At 34.5% G+C, this 19,742-nt stretch overlaps 2 protein-coding genes across 2 annotated transcripts; one reads left to right on the forward strand and one right to left on the reverse strand.

The window, feature by feature from the left end:
• Window positions 1-6,202: 6,202 nt before the first annotated feature.
• Window positions 6,203-6,975, reverse strand: LOC133311243 (uncharacterized). Its single transcript, XM_061512256.1, has 3 exons — window positions 6,647-6,975; window positions 6,435-6,527; window positions 6,203-6,256 (listed from the first exon to the last, which is right to left on the reverse strand). Exons 1-3 carry the CDS (start codon window positions 6,828-6,830, stop codon window positions 6,231-6,233), a joined length of 303 nt encoding a protein of 100 aa, XP_061368240.1. The 5' UTR covers window positions 6,831-6,975; the 3' UTR covers window positions 6,203-6,230.
• A 3,310-nt stretch (window positions 6,976-10,285) lies between these two features.
• LOC133311264 (uncharacterized) lies at window positions 10,286-11,177 on the forward strand. Its single transcript, XM_061512287.1, has 2 exons — window positions 10,286-10,542; window positions 11,072-11,177. The coding sequence occupies exons 1-2, from the start codon at window positions 10,286-10,288 to the stop codon at window positions 11,175-11,177; spliced, it is 363 nt and encodes a 120-aa protein (XP_061368271.1).
• Window positions 11,178-19,742: the final 8,565 nt, after the last annotated feature.

Consider the following 19,742-nt stretch of genomic DNA (forward strand, 5'->3'; position numbering starts at 1 on the left):
AGACAACACAATCTCACCGAATTGGGAACCTCCACTCCCTGACACTGCAACTGAAGAAGCCACACAAACTTCTCCTGTGTCAATTTCTGTTGCAAAAAAGGGTAAGAAGAGAGGAAGGAATGAGGAAGCTTTGGCTAGTGAGGTATCTGTTGCAATTAAAGATCTTGGTAATGATTCTAAAACTACAAATGAAAAAATTGACAGGTTGGTTACATGCTTTGGACACCAAGGTGAGGGTTCAAGCAAAAAAACTTCTGTTGTCAAAGAATTGAAGCATTTTGAAATATTGACAGTTGAACAGAGGGTTAACCTTGCCATGATTATGCATAAGGATCCCACTATATTGGAAATTTTTTTGGAAGGTGGTGAAGAAGAAAAACAGTTTGTGGTGGCATCCTTATTGAGTAAAGGGTGAGAGTGTGAGTACTTCACTTTTTTGAGAACCCCTGGTTATATGGGTTGTGTTCACTACTTTTGAATGTCATTTACTATCTATGTCTGTTTCATGAAACATCTAGGCTGCTGCCACATGTTTTATAAGTCAGCCACATTATGCATATTTTGAAGACCTCTAATAGAAGACAGATGCTTTCATGAAATGGGTTTTTTGAGATTAACCTTGCAATGTTAACGAAACAGATTTAAGCCTGCAATGGTGTTTATATATGGTTTAGCAGGTATGTATTTATTAAATGGTGGGGCATGTGTGATATATATTTCACAGTCATTTATACATGTTGATAAAAATTTCATGGTTTGTGATTTGTGTAAAGCATAACAGGTGTTGAACTATGCTGGCATGCTCAAGCTTACGTACTTAGGGAGATGCTGCAAGATTCAAGTTTGTGAAGGTTAAGCAAAGGTTCATCATGTGAAAGATTGCTGAGGACATGATGATTTGGTTTTATATTGTATATATTGTTTTGTACAGATGTATATGTCCTAAAGTACTTCTTTCAGTGAGGCCTTTAGGCAGGTTACATGGTTTCTGGAATTCGGTTATTTTGTCCCATTTCATGTATTTAAAGAAGCTTTAGTTGCTATACATGAAATGGGACAAAATAACCGAAGTGTCCATCACGGTTATTGTGTGATGTAGATGTAGTGGTGGTTGTTGTGTCCATCACGGTTTTGGTGACTGCAGAAGTGTCTTCTTCGTCCATGACGAATTCCTTACCTTGCTGCAGATTGAATGACTAATTTGAATGAAAAAGAAAAATAGATAGTGACAGAGAGAAAGAGAGGACAACGTGTGTGGACTTGGGAGTTTGGAGGAGCAGAATCGTAACAAACGACAAATAAGATATGTTTGTTGGCGTGGCGGGCTTGTGGCCTTGGTTCGACGCATGCAGATAATAGAGTGTGACTTTTTTTATAAAGTGTGTCTTTTACTAGTTTGGCAGCCGTATTTTAAGCTTTAATTTGGTATCATCTTTTTCTAGTTAGCCCCGCCTTTAAAGAAATACAGTTCATTACAGGTGTACTGTTGAAATTGTTATAGAATTCAAATGATTTGTATAACAGGTTGGGTATAAAGATATGTTCTTTTTCACTATTAAATAGATATAACTATTTATAAATGAATAGATAAGATTTTTTTATGGTGACATCATTTATCGTGATCAGTCTGGTTTATAAATAAGGAAGGAAATCAGAATAAAATGTGGAATTTTTTTTATTTATCTCCTATACTGAAACTCTGTCAAAATAAATTTTGAAATCTTTTGCATTCATTCTGTGCAATAGTTGCGTCCGTCATTGTTGTTTGTTCGAGAGTGCCATAAACAAACAAAGATAATCTATTTTATTTTGGGAAACAATTATTCATGAATCTTGGACATAATAAAAAGGGCAAAATTGTTTTATGAACACAATGACAACTGAACTTGGATTTTTTCTTATTGCATTCATATATTTTTGTACAGTAGTCTTTAATCATGTGTTATTATATGTTTCAATTTCTTGTGTATTATTTTATTAAACTGTGTGTAGTATAGAAGTGATTTCTCTCACACATATTATCTCCTCTCAATGATTTTAACATCATTCCTACATGCGAAATGATTTAAAAATTTAATATCTTAACTGTTAAGGTTTTGAGTTAAAATTTGTTGGATTTTTTATTTAACCAATTGTTAATAGCCTCTTCTATTTGAGCTCCCCATCAATTACCTAACAATTAAAATTATTCATGGGTGATTCCAAATAATGTCGGACTTAATTATTTATTATTCACACTTGAACTTTCATACCTTAAAAATAAAAATTTACTATTTTTTATGTCATTGAAGTAAACAAGTAGAGTATGACAACATAACTGGTTAAATTTTGTTTAGGTAGTTCCTTGTGAGCTCTCAAGCCCGCACTTTTTTTTCCATCTGTTCACTTCCCTCGCATATTTGTCATGAGCAGAAACATAGGTACTATTTAAAGTTATCACAGTATGCACAAATATATTGTTCATTAAGGTGGCTTCCTATAACTATTATTGTAAAGAACTTTGAGATACATCACTCCAAAAGTTAGCTCAAAAAGTGGGAGTGCTCAAGGCCTTATAAACTCGACATTAGTTGCACACACACAACCACAACCAATGTGAGACTATATATCTCAACACGCCCCCTCACGCAAGAGCCCTTTGGGCTTGAAGCGTGGAAATTGCACAGGCCTAATTTTTGGTTTACCTTTTGTGCTTTTTATTTTTATTTCCACTTGAAAGCGGGAGGCGGTGAGAATCAAGCTCTGATACCATGTAAAGAACCTTGGGATACACCACCCCAAAAGCTAGCTCAAAGGGTGGGAGTGTCCAAGGCCTTATAAACTCCACATTAGTTGCACACACAACCAATGTGGGACTATATATCTCAACATTCAGAAGGCCACCCTTCTAGTTACCTACAAGATGATTCACGGATCATATATTGATTGGGTTTATTTTTTCTAAAGTTACTTTATATAACTTTATCTAATGTTCATCGAAACGACGTCGTTTTGGGTCGGAAATCATGGTAATTTTGTAATTTTAATTTATTTTAGGGATATAATAGTCTTTATCATTCTAATTTTTTAATTTTTCAACCCAAAACGACGTCATTTCGATGAACATCAGACAAAATTGATAAAGTAACATCAAATTTTTTTTCCCATATTGATTTATCAAAATGCCTCAATTTTGAGAAAACAATAGAATAGGGTGGAGAGAGGCTCAAATTGCAAGATGTTATAACTTCAAAGGGGTATATTGTAATATATGATAGTTTAAGGAATTAAACCGCATTACATGCCATAGCCACAATTTAAAGGGTTATTCATTTTCCAAAAACTCATATGAAATTAGTAAGTTGTTACTTATAATTTGATTTTAATTCAAATTATTTACAGTTTAAAATTATTTAAAAAGATTACATAACTTTCAAATAATGTGAAATGATTACTATTTACTCTCTATAATTTCATAAAAAATGGTTACAACATTTTTCCATTATAAATATGGAACAAATCAAGTTAATAGGAATTGTTTTACATTATAATTATCAAATGAATAATTTGTCAAAAGTTAAATGTGCAGATCACGGAATGCATATTACATGCCAGCAAATTTTTTACAAAGGCAGTCATTGTATATATTGATCTAAAATTACTCTTTTTATTGGGATCTATGCATCAAATGGTAGAGGAATGTTATATGTATAATTTTTTTTTTTACAAAGTTATTTATATACTAAGGATAATTTATATACTACCTTTAGTGTATAGTTAAATTTGTATATATACTGCCTTTAGTATATAGTTAAATTTGTATATATACTGCCTTTAGTATATAGTTAAATTTGTATATATACTAAGAGTAGGGCAAAAAAATTAATTTATTACTTTTTTAATAAAAAATTACGAATAAATTGTCGTTTTGCAAAAAATTACGAATCTATAGCATCCAAACACGCCCTCATGGGGCGTGTTCTGATGGAGAGAGACACGCCCACGAGGGGCGTGAGCTTGTGAAGAAAACACGCCCAAAGAAGGGCGTGTGCGGTCACGCCTAATATAAGGCGTGTTCAGTGGGTAGACACGCCTAATTATGGGCGTGAGTGACTAAACTGACTGCTATTTAAACACCCACCCCCCTACACACTCTTCACCATTCTGTCATTCTTATGCTAAACTCTCTCACATAGTTTGCACTTGTTTACTCATATTTTGTTTTATCTTTTAAAATTTTGATTTTAAAAATGAGTGCGAATTCTGATACTATTCGTGTTGTTCTATATTTTAACGGTAGGAAAGAAGAAGGTCGTCGTGGTGTTATTTTTGTAGGGGAGAAAAGGCCATCACGTATTAAACGAAACTCAACGGTTGCTGAGCTGCATCAGAAAATACGTCAAAAATTATGTCTTCAAGACAACCAATTGATCACTCTTGTCACGGCAAGGTTATGGCAATGTGAACAATACATTAGCCTGCAAGTGGTCGATGACGAAGACATCGATATGGTAATGGAAGAGTTCTTGAACCAGTGTAGAAAGGATTTCTTAGAGTTGTATGTGGATACTACAACCGCAGAGGAAGTTGTCATACCAATGAGGTCAGTTAGGTCTACTTCTCCTCTTAATGCATCATCATCTGTTGTTCCTGCTGTTAACATGTCTGACGAAGATGAACATGACCCTACTTGGGTTATGGATGAGGAGTATGACGAAGATGATGCAATAGAGGATCGTCTTCTTTTAGAGGATGCGAGTGCATCGGACAATGACGAAGAATGTGGCAGGTCTGGTACTGAACTTCAACCGTTGCATGATTTGGGGGAGTCTTGTATCGTTGTACATCATGGCACAACATCGAGTCAAGTACCAGAACATCCTGAAGGTATGCTATCAATTAAACAGATGACAGTTTGGTTGTTGCAATTTTTGATTAAGAAAATAATTTAATTCTATTATTATTATTACGTAGTACATGTAGGTGATGCACCTGTTGATCCTTTTTGGTCAGAAATTCCACATTACACATATATTGATTGGGATTATCCGAGTGAGGCACAATCATGGACGCAGAGTTCGGGTTCAATCCAGGGTCCTTGGCAATTGGGAGAAAAGTTGTTTGTTAACCAACAATTTACATCCAAAAAAGAGGCTCAGATGGCAATCAAGCGCTACCTCATGAAGGAGCATCAAGAAGCAATTGTGGTTGAGAGCACTCCCACAAAATTAAGCATGAAATGTTGTGCACACGTCCAAGGTTGCCCGTGGAGGGTCAGGGTAATTAAACCAACGTATGGTGAAAATTGGAAGGTAACGAAATGGGGTGGGAAGCACAATTGCTTGAATGACCATATTTCTCAAGATCATCGACAACTTGATTCTGACGTTATTGCAGCACTTGTAGTAGGTACGTAATTTCAAATTAAAATTGCAGTTGATATACCTGTTGTTTTTTTAATGTTTATATCCAGCTTTTATAATTCAGAGATGATAAAAAAGGAACCTTCAGTGGCCATTTCCCTCGTCCAGGAGAGGATAACACATTCATATGGATTCAAAGTTTCATATCGAAAGGCATGGTATGCGAAGCAGAAAGCAATGGCAATGTTATATGGTGATTGGGAGGAGTCCTATGCATTTTTACCCAACTGGTGTGAATATGTGCTTCGTTTTTCACCAGGTTCCTTTTACAATATTCAAACAAAAGATTGTTTTGTTGGGGGGCAATTGGTTACCGGAAAACGTGTATTTGTTCGTTGTTTCTATCATTTTATATCTTTAATCTACTACTGTAATCATGTTTATATAAGGCATATCTCCTTCTTCTTTTTTGGAAATTATATAAGGCATATCTCTCAATCAATGAGACATACGATTCTATGACACAAATAAAACATGATAACAAGATTTTTATTCAAATCTTTATTTTTAACACAATACCAACGGAGGTTGGAGCACATGGAAATGAAAAAAAATCATAAAAAAATAATCTCAATCATAATAGTATAATTGAAGAGCTAAATAACGAAAAGAAATCCTATCCCATAAAAATCATTCCTTCACGATTAGCAAACTATAACAACCGCATTAATTGGCTTTGAATATGATTTGGTCTGTAAAACATAAACTGCAAAAAGTATTTTAATAAAATATAAAAACCTTGTTCTTGTGGGAAGGCCAAATGGTGCTCCATCAATGTACAGTGCACACTCCACATATAACTCACTAGTTCTATCCTCCGTGGGGGCATTATTTTCTGCTAAACGTACAGAGGTCTAAGCACAATGATAGTTGAGCATAAGCATAAAGCCCAAGACATAACAATATCTTACACTTGATCATAAGCAAAGCAATTATATAATGTAAATTTATCAAGTTTGATAGCGATCCCAAAATTACAAAGATTGAAGAGTTTAACAATGGTAGTTTGTAGATAAGGAAGGGGAAATGAACCTGAATCAGAGGATTTAGGAAGGGGCAAATTGCCTTCGAGGCGCTCGACGCGGAAAGTGACGGAAATTGGATGCCCTCTGAAGCTTTGAAGCTCTGCATCCAGTACAAAAATGGCCCACTCACACAGAATTAGGCTGATTAAACAAACAGACATATTATGATTTCAAGCCATTCGTGCACACCCCACATGCAAAAGAAGCATTTTTTCGTACCTGGGTACCAAGGGTGTGGCCAGGAAGATGCAGAAAAGGGAGGAGCAAGAGGGTCTTCGAGATCATGAAGCCAAAAAAAGTCATTGATTTTCTTGGCAACCAGGGGAAAGCATAAGGCCTCATTGGCCCACACAACACCATTATCAAATCCTCTCTTCAGAAACTCCATGTTCTTGCGAACCATGTGACCCAAGTGGCTGAAATATCCCAAAGCTCGCTGCCTCTGCTTCTTCTTCTTACTCTACAGGCTCCTCGGCAACGCTGTTGCGGCTGCCTCTGCACACAAAGTGAAACAACTACATTACCTCTTCTTCTCTTAAAGAGGGATTGGGGTCATTGGGGTTGAAGAGGGATTGGGGTTTGAGATAAACAAAGAAGAAGAAGATGAATCGGAATATGAGAGAGGAAGGCTTAGAAAAAAGGCGAAACTTTTAGATTGTGAAAAATTAAATGAGAGGGAAATAATTTGGGTAAGGAGGGAAGATAACAAAGAGTAAAAGTACCTTATTTTAAAATGAGAGTAAAAAGTACCATATTTTAAAAAAATTAAATTTTTGGAAATTTTCAACGAAAAATAATTTCGTCGAAATTTTCGACGAAAAAAGACCAAAATTCTGTTGAAAGTATCAACGGACCAAAATTCCGTTGGAATTTGTAACGGAAAATTATTCCGTTGCATTCTTGCATAAAAGAAATTTGTGATTTGATTACTTGAAGAACAAATTGCGGGATCAAAATTCAGTTAAAATTATCAACGGATAAAAATTTCGTGGAAATTTTCAACGAACAATATTTCCGTTGACATTTTTGACGGAAAAGTACCAAAATTCCGTTGAAAGTATCAACGGACCAAAATTCCGTTGGAATTTTCATCGGAAAATTATTCCGCTGCATTCTTGCATAAAAGAAATTTATGATTTGATTACTTGAAGAACAAAATGCGGGATCAAAATTCAGTTAAAATTACCAACGGATAAAAATTCCGTGGAAATTTTCAACCGAAAATATTTCCGTTGACCTTTTCGACGGAAAAATACCAAAATTCCGTTGGAATTTTCAACGGAAAATTAATCCGTTGTAAGTTTCAACGGATAAAATTCCGTTGTAATTTTTGATGAAAAAAAAAATCAAAAGCCGTTGAATTTTTGACAATAATAAGTCATTATCTCTCACGAGTCATTTAGGAATACACTTTGAACCATCATAAAATGGTCAAAGTAAAGAATCACGCAAGCCCACCCACCTACTCTATAAATTCACCGCTGTAGTCATAGAACTTCTGGTGTTGCTAAAAGGTGGAAATTTCATTTCTCTATCTCTCACTTAAATAAATTCTTGTAAGATGATGATTTCTGGTAAAGATTACACGAATATATTAGCAACATATTTACGTATTTTCATATCCATTTTCATGTGAGTACATCTGAGCATCATTTTTGTATACTCATAACATCACGCATTACTTCAACACTTTTACTTATGGATAGTCATGACTACTCGCATTCTCACACGAATGTTTCAATATGTATGTACAACACCATAAACAATTATAAATGATAGCATTCTTGCATAAAATTACCAACGGATAAAAATTCCGTGGAAATTTTCAACGGAAAATAATTCTGTTGAAATTATCGACAGAAAAATACCAAAATTCTGTTGGAATTTTCAACGGAAACTTATTCCGTTGTAATTTTCAACGGATAAAATTCCGTTGCAATTTTTGAAATAAAAAATCAAAAGCCTTTGAAATTGTGACTCATTATCGTGTACGAATCGAATACACGAAAATTATCAACGAAAAAAATTCCGTTGGAATTTTCAACGAAAACAAATTCCCTTGCAATTTTCGACGGAAAAATACTAAAATTCCGTTGAAAGTTTCCACAGACTGATTTTTCGTTTCTATTTTTGACGAAAATATTCCGTTGAAAATTTTGACAGAAAAAATCCATTGCTTTTTTCGATTATAAAAAACAGATGCTAAATTTTTGACAGAAAATTTCAACGGTACTTATTTTCCGTCAAAATTTTTGACGGAATTTATTTTCCGTTGCACATTTCCGTCTTAAAATTCAACGGAAATTTTTTCCGTCTCTATTTCAAACGGAACTCTATTTCCGTCTTAAATTCCGTAACTATCTTTGACGGAATATTTTCTGTTGATAAATTCCGTCGATAATAGAGTTTTTTTAAGTAGTGCTTTCTTATTGAATATTGATGGCCATTTTTTTCATTTGGCGGTGTATAGCATCCTTGTAATTCATGAATTATTGCTAATTTGAGTTGGTACTTAATTAATTGCAACCAAAAACTCTGGCACTGATATGTTAATGAATAACACATGGGTGGATTAACATTTAACATAATAATATCAAATAGCTGAGTGAGAGACGGATATTATCTATTCATAAGTTCTTGTGTAGCGGGGGGAAATTAAAGAGAAGTGGAGAAGAGTGGGTGTCAAATTGAAGGTATAAAATACAAATTCAAGATTTTGTTGACCATCACGCTGTGAGCATATATTTATGTTGTGCAATCTATAATACCCATTGAAACTTAAAACCAACGACCTTGATGACACAAAAAGTCGAGATAATGATAGTGACCATCTTAAATTTCCGGTCAAATGTTTAAGGTTTTGTTGTTTGAATTTTTGAATAAACAACGAATTCTCTTAAAAAATTTTGGACTTACGGTTTGAAAGAAATCAAATGTTTAAGGTCTTTGGTTTTGGGGTTTTCCTTATATTTGATATTCTTTGTTAAAAGCTAAATATAACTTCTTCTTTTTTGTGGATATTATGCATCATTTTCAAGCTTTCATTTGAAAAGGCTTACATGTGCGTTGTTTGTGCATCATTTTTTAAGCCTTATAATGAATAGGTATTTATTGTTAATGGTATAAGGATAAAGTATGTATGTATATACATTGATGATTGATAAAGAATAATTTTCTTTATTGTTGTTATTTTGGTTTTAAATGGGTTTATTATCCCTGAAGGTTTCTATTTGAAATTAAATATGATAGATTTGTTAGCCGCCACAGTGGCCAAATTTATAAAAGGTTAATTTGATTTCAAATAGGTTGGTCATATAAATATATTTTATTTATGCAAATATTAATCGGCTCACAGGAAGGTTATTGTTTGGCCAAATAACATATGTTGTGTGATCATGTGTGTGTTTATTGCTTATGCGAATAGTGATCGGCCCACAGGACGATTATTATTTGGCCAAGTAACAAACATACCTGTGGTAATAAATATGTGACAATTATCAAGAATTCTCCATGTAATTCATAGTCAGCCCACAGGAAGGCTATGATTTGACAGGACTTATTGTCAATGTTTGATTACTACATTAAGAGTACCACTTACAAGTTGATATTTTTGTCCACAGACTAAATATTAATGTTGTGCTAGGTATCTTATAATAAACTCATTTTACTTCGGATTATTTGTCTATATCGTGTATGAATATATATGATATGACATGTTATTAGTATGTTATCTTTTTTGGTTCTCTGTATAGTTTCTGCTACCGCTGCCAATTATGTTGCTCAAATGAATATGCTTCCAATGCTTAATGGGACAAATTTCAAGATGTGGAAAGAGAATATGGAAATGTTCTCGGTTGCATGGATCTCGACAATGCGCTAAGGACTGAGAAACCCACTTCCACTCAGGAAAATCCAAACACGGATAAAATTGAGAAGGGGGAACGCTCAAATCGCATGTGTCTGATGATCATGAAACGTTCCGTTTCGGAGGCGTTTAGGGGCTCGATTGTTGAGACTACTGATGCCAAGTTGTTTCTGAAGGAACTCGAGCAATACTTTGCTCGAAATGAAAAGGCTAAAATTGGTCAAACCTTGTCCAAACTCATAAACATGAGGTATAAAGGAAAGGGAAACATAAGGGAGTACATTATGGAAATGTCTAATCTTGCTGGAAAACTAAAGGCATTAAAGTTAGAGCTACCCTCTGAGTTGCTCATGTACTTAGTTATTATCTCTCTTCCTGCACAATACGGTCAATTTGTGGTGAGTTATAACACTCAAAAGGAAAAATGGACTCTTAATGAGCTCATTTCTCAATGCGTGCAAGAGGAAGAGAGGTTACAGCGAGAGAAGACTGATAGTGCTCACTTGGCATCAACCTCTCAAGACAAGAAAAGAAAGAGAGCTAAGGATAATGCGGATGCTTTGCCAAAGAAGCAAAAGAAGCAGGATCAGGAATTCACCTGCTTCTTTTGTAAGAAATCTGGACACATGAAGAAAGAGTGTTCCAAATACAAGGCATGGCGCGAAAAGAAGGGTATGACTCTCACTTTAGTTTGTTCTGAAATTAATTTAGCTACTGTACCTATTGATACTTGGTGGGTAGACTCTGGTGCTACTACTCACATTAGTGTGTCTATGCAGGGTTGCATGTGGAGCCGACCGCCAAGTGATGTTGAGAGATACATCTTTGTGGGCGATGGCAAGAAGGTTGCAGTTCAAGCTATTGGGAATTTTAGATTATTGTTAAAAACTGGTGTTTATTTGGATTTGAAAGAGACATTTGTTGCACCGTCATTTAGACGGAATTTAATTTCTATTTCTAGCTTGGACAAATCTGGTTATTCTTGTTCATTTGGAAATAATAAATTTTGTCTTTCGCTTAATTCAAATATTGTTGGTACTGGTTCTTTGATTGATAATCTTTACATGCTTGATACTATTTCTACTGATAATGAAATATTGCAATCGAGTGCAAATGGTACAAAGCGAAAGTTAAAAGAGAATTCTGCCATTCTGTGGCACAAGCGTTTAGGTCATATCTCTAAACAGAGAATTCATAGGCTTGTGACTGATGGAATTCTTGAACCCCTTGATCTGGATGATTTTGAGGTGTGCATTGAATGCATAAAGGGGAAACAGACAAACATAAGGAAAATAAGTTCCAATAGAGCTTCAGACGTCTTAGAATTGATTCATACGGATATTTGTGGACCATTTCCTATAGCCTCTTGGAATGGTCAACAATACTTTATCACATTCATAGACGACTATTCAAGATTTGGATACCTATATTTGATTAGAGAGAAGTCACAATCATTGGATGTGTTCAAAGAATTTAAAGCTGAAGTTGAACTTCAGTTAGGCAAGAAAATTAAGGCCATTAGATCTGATCGTGGTGGTGAATACTATGGTAGATCTGATGGATCAGGTGAACAACGTCCAGGGCCCTTTGCAATCTTCCTAAAGGAGTGTGGAATCATCCCGCAATACACAATGCCAGGTAAACCTAGCATGAATGGTGTTGCGGAAAGGCGAAACCAGACTCTTAAAGACATGGTGAGGAGTATTCTTAGTCATTCTTCATTGCCAGAATCACTTTGGGGAGAAGCACTAAAGACTGCAGTTTATATCCTTAATAGGGTTCCCAGCAAAGCAGTGACAAAAACCCCTTATGAGCTATGGAATGGAAAGAAACCTAGCATAAGGCATTTACACATTTGGGGTTGTCCAGCAGAAGCAAGGCCTTATAGGCCAAATGAAAGAAAGTTGGACTCAAGAACAATCAGCTGCTATTTTGTTGGATATGCTGAACGCTCTCGGGGCTTTAAGTTTTATAATCTCACTACAAGATCCTTTTTGGAGACGGGAAATGCCAGATTCCTTGAGGATGTTGAGTTTGGGGGGGGGGGAAGATAAAATAAGGAATGTTGTCTTTGATGAGGAAGAAAATAATATTTCTCTTCCTGATATTGTCATCATTCAAGATGCAATTACGGAACAAGCAATTGATGATTAGGTCCCTGTTCATGACATTGTTATGGAACAGGCTTTGGTCCCTGACATTGCTTTGGGTCAAGACAATAATGAACCACCCCCTATGCCATCTATAGAACAAACTCAACAAACTCAAGAAGTGCCATTAAGGAGATCCACTAGAGAAAGGAGAAATGAAATTCCGGATGATTATATTGTGTTTCTTCAAGAGCATGAAAATATTTTAAGCTTGAAGGAAGATGATCCAATCAACTTCCAACAAGTCTTAGAAAGCTCTAATGCTCATAAATGGATTGATGCCATGAAAGATGAGATGTAATCTATGAAAGACAACGACGTTTGGGATCTTATTGAGTTGCCTAAAGGTGTGAAACCCATTGGGTGTAAATGGATATTTAAAACCAAAAGGGATTCAAATGGCAACATCGAAAGATATAAGGCACGTCTAGTTGCTAGAGGTTTCACTCAGAAAGAAGGCATAGACTATAAAGAGACTTTCTCTCCAGTTTCTACGAAGGACTCTTTTAGGACAATAATGGCGCTTGTGGCTCATTTGGATTTGGAGCTACATCAGATGGACGTAAAGACAGCGTTTCTCAATGGTAACATTGATGAGACAATTTATATGGTGCAACCAGAAAACTTTGTATTGGGAGATTCAAAGTCTATGGTTTGCAAATTAAAAAAGTCCATCTATGGCCTTAAGCAAGCTTCTCGTCAATGGTACCACAAATTCTATCAAGTTATTATCTCCTATGGCTTTGAGGTGAACTTAGTGGAAGATTGTGTGTATCATAAGTTCAGTGGGAGTAAATTCATATTCCTGATACTATATGTTGATGATATCTTACTTGCCAGTAGCGATATAGGCTTATTGCATGAAACCAAGAAACTTCTCACTAAAGATTTTGAGATGAAGGACCTTGGTGATGCATCTTTTGTCTTAGGAATACAGATACTTCGAGATCGCGCTCAAGGTATCCTACGGTTATCACAAAAGGCCTACATTGAAAAGATTTTGGATAGATTTGGCATGAAGGATAGTACGTCAGGAGATACGCCCATATCTAGGGGAGACAAGTTTAGTCTTGCCCAATGCCCTAAAAGTAAGCTTGAGATGATAGAAATGACAAAGGTACCTTATGCTTCGGCAGTAGGAAGCCTTATGTATGCCCAGGTTTGTACTCGCCCTGATATAGCATTGATAGTGGGAGTGTTAGGAAGATACTTGAGCAATCCAGGAATGGATCATTGGAAAGCAGCCAAGAGGGTTATGCGGTATTTAAAGAGAACAAAAGATTATATGCTTACATATCAGAGGTCAGATCAATTAGAGATCGTCGGATATACTGACTCTGATTTTGCTGGATGCCAAGATAGTAAAAGATCCACATCAGGTTATGTCTACATGTTGGCTGGAGGAGCTATTTCTTGGAAGAGTGTAAAACAAACACTTGTAGCTTCCTCTACTATGGCCGCTAAATTTGTAGCTTGTTTTGAGGCATCCAACCATGGGGTATGCTGCGAAACTTTGTCACAGGGCTGCATATAGTGAGTGGTGTTGAAAGGCCACTGAAGATTTATTGTGACAACAGGTTAGCAGTGTTGTACTCCAACAACAACAGAAGCTCTTCAAAATCGAAGCACATCGATATAAAGTTTCTGGTTGTTAAAGAAAGAGTTCAGAGTGGTCAGATTTCCATAGAACACATAGGGACGAACTCCATGCTTGCAGATCCGCTTACTAAAGGCTTAGTGCCTAAGGTCTTTCACGAGCATACTGCTCATATGGGTGTTGTTTTGTTTGATGACACTACGGTTTAGTGGGAGTTCTTTATGTTAGTGTTCTATGAAGATTAAATTTTCTGCAGAATAAAGAATTCAATGTTATTTTCCCTCTGAATGTATTAAATTTTGTGCTTGTGTTTCTGCTTTGTGTATGCAGAAAATTTAGGATTGATCTCATAAAGATTAAAGTAGGACCAGTTGGAAATAGGCATGGTAAGATCACATTGCATGTAATTTCCATGCCACTCATCCATACTTGATCTATGTCATTGAATATATTGGTGCGATGACCATGGAAGGTTTAGTTACGCTTGAAAGTGACAAAAGCCGCCATGATCTCATATTGATATAGGAGGTGGACCAGATTGTATCTAAGCAGGAATCTAAAGAAAAATAGCACACAGTTGCGCACTAAAGATATATGATATAATTATCTTAAGTTAATATGTGGTCCAAGTGGGAGATTGTTAGAAAATTATATTTTCTAATAATTATTGTGGGTCACATATTATATTAATTATTATATTGTGCTATTTATATATATTGGGTAAATTAAAGTGATCAGGTAAATATTCCCAAATAGATTCCTAAGTGAGTATGGGCTGAATGAGTGGATACCGGTGTTGGGCCAACTAGGTATAATGGGAGCTTATTGGCCCAACAATAAAGATAAAAACACTATAAAGGGTTATGGTCCCCAAGACGTCAAAGAACAACCCTAGTTTCTCTTCCCCATCAAGAGAGAGACGGCACACTAAGGAATAAGGTTTTAGGGTGATTTGACTGAGGAAGACTACAAACCCCAAGAGACAAGATAAAAGTTATTCCGCTGCAATGGAGACAGGTATGCCTCCTCCTTTATGTTGTTCTTATTTTTCTTTATGATTTGGTATGATGGATCTTGGCTTGTAGGTGATAGTTATCACCATAAGGTTTAGAGGAATTAAAACATATCCTTCCGTTCTCCACTTTTAAAACTCTAAATTGGGTCATCATTAGATACTTTGTTCAACTGCGAAGCAGACAAGAGAAAAAAGTGTTCAAGAATATTCATACGTCAAAAACAATATGAGAGGTGTGTATATAATGTACCAATGCTTTTAATGAATCCCTAAGAATGGTTCATGTTGTTGTCAAATATTTGTAATGATTCTGGCGGGCACTTATTTAAATATTCATAACCCAATATATATCTAATTCTTACTGTATAGATAATTCTTACTGCGAAGTTTGACATTTATACCAAAATAAACTTCCATATTAATGGCATTTTATGTAGCTCATTTTTAGTACATCAATAATATATGGGAAAAGTGTATGTCATTTTAAAGCATATAAAGTTTTGTCATTTTAAGAGAGAAAAAGAGATAGATAAAAGAGAAAAGAGAGTTGGCAAAAAAAATAAAGGTGTGGATCACACTTCTTTGTGAGAGTGAAAGGATATAAGTTGTGTCATTTAAAAAGATAAACAGTTTTTCCATAATATATACTATTGTCGTTGAAAATCAAACATCTATCTTTAATGGGTTTTATAAGAGTTATGTTGTAGGAAAAATGATTGTGTTATGTTATAGAGATTTGTTTTGCGTGCCGTAGTTTTTTTTTTTTAAACATGCGGGTCCCACAAAATGTGTGTGTAGGAAAGTTGTCGTGGTCATGTTAAATGATAGATGTAAATCTCATCTTTAATATACTATTTTTCTCTTTTCCATGTCATCAATCAGCATTGGTATTTGATTTTTATTGGAGAAATGTATAAAAAATGGGTGGGACTGTAATATTATAGAAATTTCCTATATTATGATGATACTATTTAATATTTTAGAAAATATTTATTCCTCCCTTCAATACGTTACTCTCTTTAAAATTATAATAAATTATGGTACATGGACTCCGTGGCATTAAAAAATGAAAGAAATTAAAAAAATGCGTATATCAAATTTAATAAGTCCATATAATAAATTAAATGCTGTAACGCTAAATTCTTGAGAAGTACAGTAAATACGATGAGAGAGAATAAATCTGTGGTACTACTGCTGTATCAAGATTTAGTGCATCTCATCAATGAGAGTAGTACACATCAGAGAAGAGAAAAAAAAAATTTAACTAACATATAATAATTTTATTGGTGGAATGTATTGAATTTTTTATACAACAATAATACCAAAAATTTATTCGATGAGAGAAGGGCATGGAAGGTGTACTTAATTTCAAGCTCCATTTTCCGATGTGGACTTTCTTGTCCCAACACTGAATAACTTTGATCCTTCTATAATGCAGTAAACACGATTTAAAATCATATCCCAAAACACGAAACAAAAAATAACTTGGTGGTAAATAAGTAATTATATGTAACAGAATGTTTATTCGTATTTGCTAGAGGAAAGTGGGTTCGTATCCCAGCACGCCAGACAACTTTGGGAGACAACAATCAAATTGTCATTATTTACCTAAAGTATTATCAGAATACCACGCTCCACAATTTTTTTTATCAAAGTGCTACATTATCAGTCTCGTTACACCACGTGACGAGTTAAGATTGGCCATGTGACAGCACTTGGTTGGCTACGTAACTAGCTGCACAGTGCAGCTAAATTACGTGGCATCTTACTGGCCAAAATCGCTGGATTACGTAGCTGTTTACGTGGCGGCTGTTAAAACACCCAACGTATCTATGACACGTGTCACACTGCGATAAACCCCGCTTGGATGATCAGCAGGTCACGTGCATGTGTGACACGTGTCATTTAAATGAAACTAAATAACATTAATTTAACACTCCTAAATTTAATTACATAACATTTACAAATAATTTAACTTAACATATTCCTAATTAAAATAAAATGATTACAATCCAAAAAATAAGTAATTAACAATTATAACAAATAAATAATTTTTATGATAAATTTAAATTAATATAGATTGAATTAAACTATTTCAATTAACAAATAAAAAATATATTACATTAATTAACAACCCTTGATTAAATTAAGTAACCTAACAGTTCACAAATTTTTAACATAACAAAAACTACATTAAATTATTTTAGTTAACACCCCTAAAAATAACTAATTAATTATTCTAAAATAATTAAAATTAATATACACTGAATTAAACTAAAATAATTAACATTAATTTAATTTAGTTTAATTCTTTAACACTACTCAAATATATTAAATTTAGAATAATTAAATGAGTTATTATTATTTTAATTTTACTCAGTGTATATTAATTTTAATTATTTTAGAATAATTATTTAATTATTTTTAAGGGTGTTAACTAAAATAATTCAATGTAGTTTGTGTTAGGTTAAAATTTGTGAACTTTTACGTTACTTAATTTAATCAAGGGTTGTTAATTAATGTTATATATTTTATGTTTGTTAATTGAAATTGTTTAATTTAAACTGATCATAATAATTAATTAATTATGTTATAACTGTTAATTACTTATTTTTTGGATTGTTAATTATTTTATTTTAATTAGCAATATGTTAAGTTAAATTATTTGTAAACGTAGCATACAAAAAAAAAATTATTTGTAAATGTTAAGTAATTAAATTTAGGAGTATTAAATTCATGTTATTTACTTTCATTTAAATTACACGTGTCACACATGCACGTAACCAGCTGCTCAGCCCAGCGGGTTTATCACAGTGTGACACGTGTCATACATGCATTGAGTGTTTCAACAGCCGCCACGTAAACAGCTACGTAGTCCAGCGATTTTTGCCACGTAAGACGTCATGTGGCAGACAGTGGCAGGAGTTGTCTACCACGTTATCTAGTTGCACTGTGCAGCTAGTTACGTGGCCAACCAGGTGCTGCCACGTGGCCAATCCTAACTCGCCAAGTGGCATAGCGAGACTGATGACGTAGCACTTTGGTAAAAAAATTCTGGAACGTGGCATTCTGATAATATTTTAGATAAACAGTAGCAATTTGGTCATTGTCCCCGAGTTTGGTTGCTGTATGAATTTGATAGTTCTTGTTCTGGATAGCCCACATGCTTAGGCCCAACCGCTAGGTCCAGTCTAAAAAGCCCACTTCTAGAGGACATCATATGATTCCCCCTCTTTCCCATGCACATGGTTGTCCCTGCACACTGGCAGGGGTTCAGCATGCCTAACCTAGAAAGGCTAGGCTGGCTAGGTAGACTAGAGCTCTCACCCTAAATACCCCCTCTCACATAGAGGAAAGGGATCTTCTCCTCTGTCGTAATCGTATCGCGACATGACGGCGAAAGATATTGAATGTTTAAAACAATGGAGTCGCCACCGATGTTTATTTAGGAAAACATTGGAAAAACCTTTTATTAAAGACAAATGGTCTTTGACAGCATAAATGGGTTCGGGAGTCGATTACGAGTAGGGAAGGTGTTAGCACCCTACACCGTCCGTTAAAAAACGGTTACCTTATATTAATTGTGCAAATTGTTGATAAGATTTTAAATATTTATTTCACCCTAAAAAATTAAATAACATTGATTGCTGGAAAAGAAAACTAATTTTGAAAATGTATTTTTGTGCTTGACGGGAAGAGTTCCGCTCCGTCGTATCCCTCGGTACAATAGGGAACTCAAAGCTACGGCGTTCTATAAAAAATATTTATGTGTTGATTGATTTTAATTTTGAAAGTAGTTTTAAAGAAAATAATTTGAAAGTTTTGGATTTGATGGTTTCGGAATATCAAACTGTCGCAGCTAAAATAATCCGAAATGATATATAATTGCAGGATTAACAAACTGTCTCAACACAGCTAATCCTTTTATTTAAAAGAATAATAATATTCATATTATTATTTTTGTTATCGTAAATTTTGGGATAAATTTGATTTAATTTTGAATCACCAAACCGTCACGGTTAAAATGAGTCAAAATAAAATATGTAAGGTTAACAAGCCGTCACGGCTCAGCTAATCCTTTTTAAAGTTAATAGCAAACTAATTTTGTATTCTTTAAATAAGAACTATGATTGTTTATTTGTTCGTTTATTATTATCAAATATTTTAAAATCATTAGACTGACACAGCCAAAATAATTCTAAAAAATATATATTGATAACCATCATCAGAGAGAAAAACCGTTTACTCAAGGATTTCAGTTTTCCAAATAAAATAAACAAATGCAATGGTTACTACGTAAACCCACAGACATTGTTTTAACAATGCTTTCCATCAAATGTTTAAACGTTATAGGTTTTCATTTTAGCGAAAGCAACCCTTCACTAGACTCGTGAAATTTGCAACATGCCACAAAATAAGGCCAAAAGATTTTGAAGAGGGCCGAGCCATGTGAATACTCACGGGCTGGTTCATCTTCATTATAATTCATGAATTTTAAACTATATTGAACCATCCCATTAGTATATATGTTACGAATTAACGTATGTTATGTTTCGACAGTTTGCCTAAGAATTTGCTTCCATAACAAACAATCAAATTTATCATAGAGTATACACATTATCAAGGATGCCTTAGCCCAACTAAATGTCAAAATAAAAATGTTCCTAATTGTACAACTGCCTTGTTCT

Source organism: Gastrolobium bilobum, unplaced genomic scaffold (genome assembly GCF_033153095.1).
Source record: "Gastrolobium bilobum isolate Gb01-03AN ecotype WA unplaced genomic scaffold, APGP_CSIRO_Gbil_v1 utg69924, whole genome shotgun sequence".
NCBI classification, from domain to species: Eukaryota; Viridiplantae; Streptophyta; class Magnoliopsida; order Fabales; family Fabaceae; genus Gastrolobium; species Gastrolobium bilobum.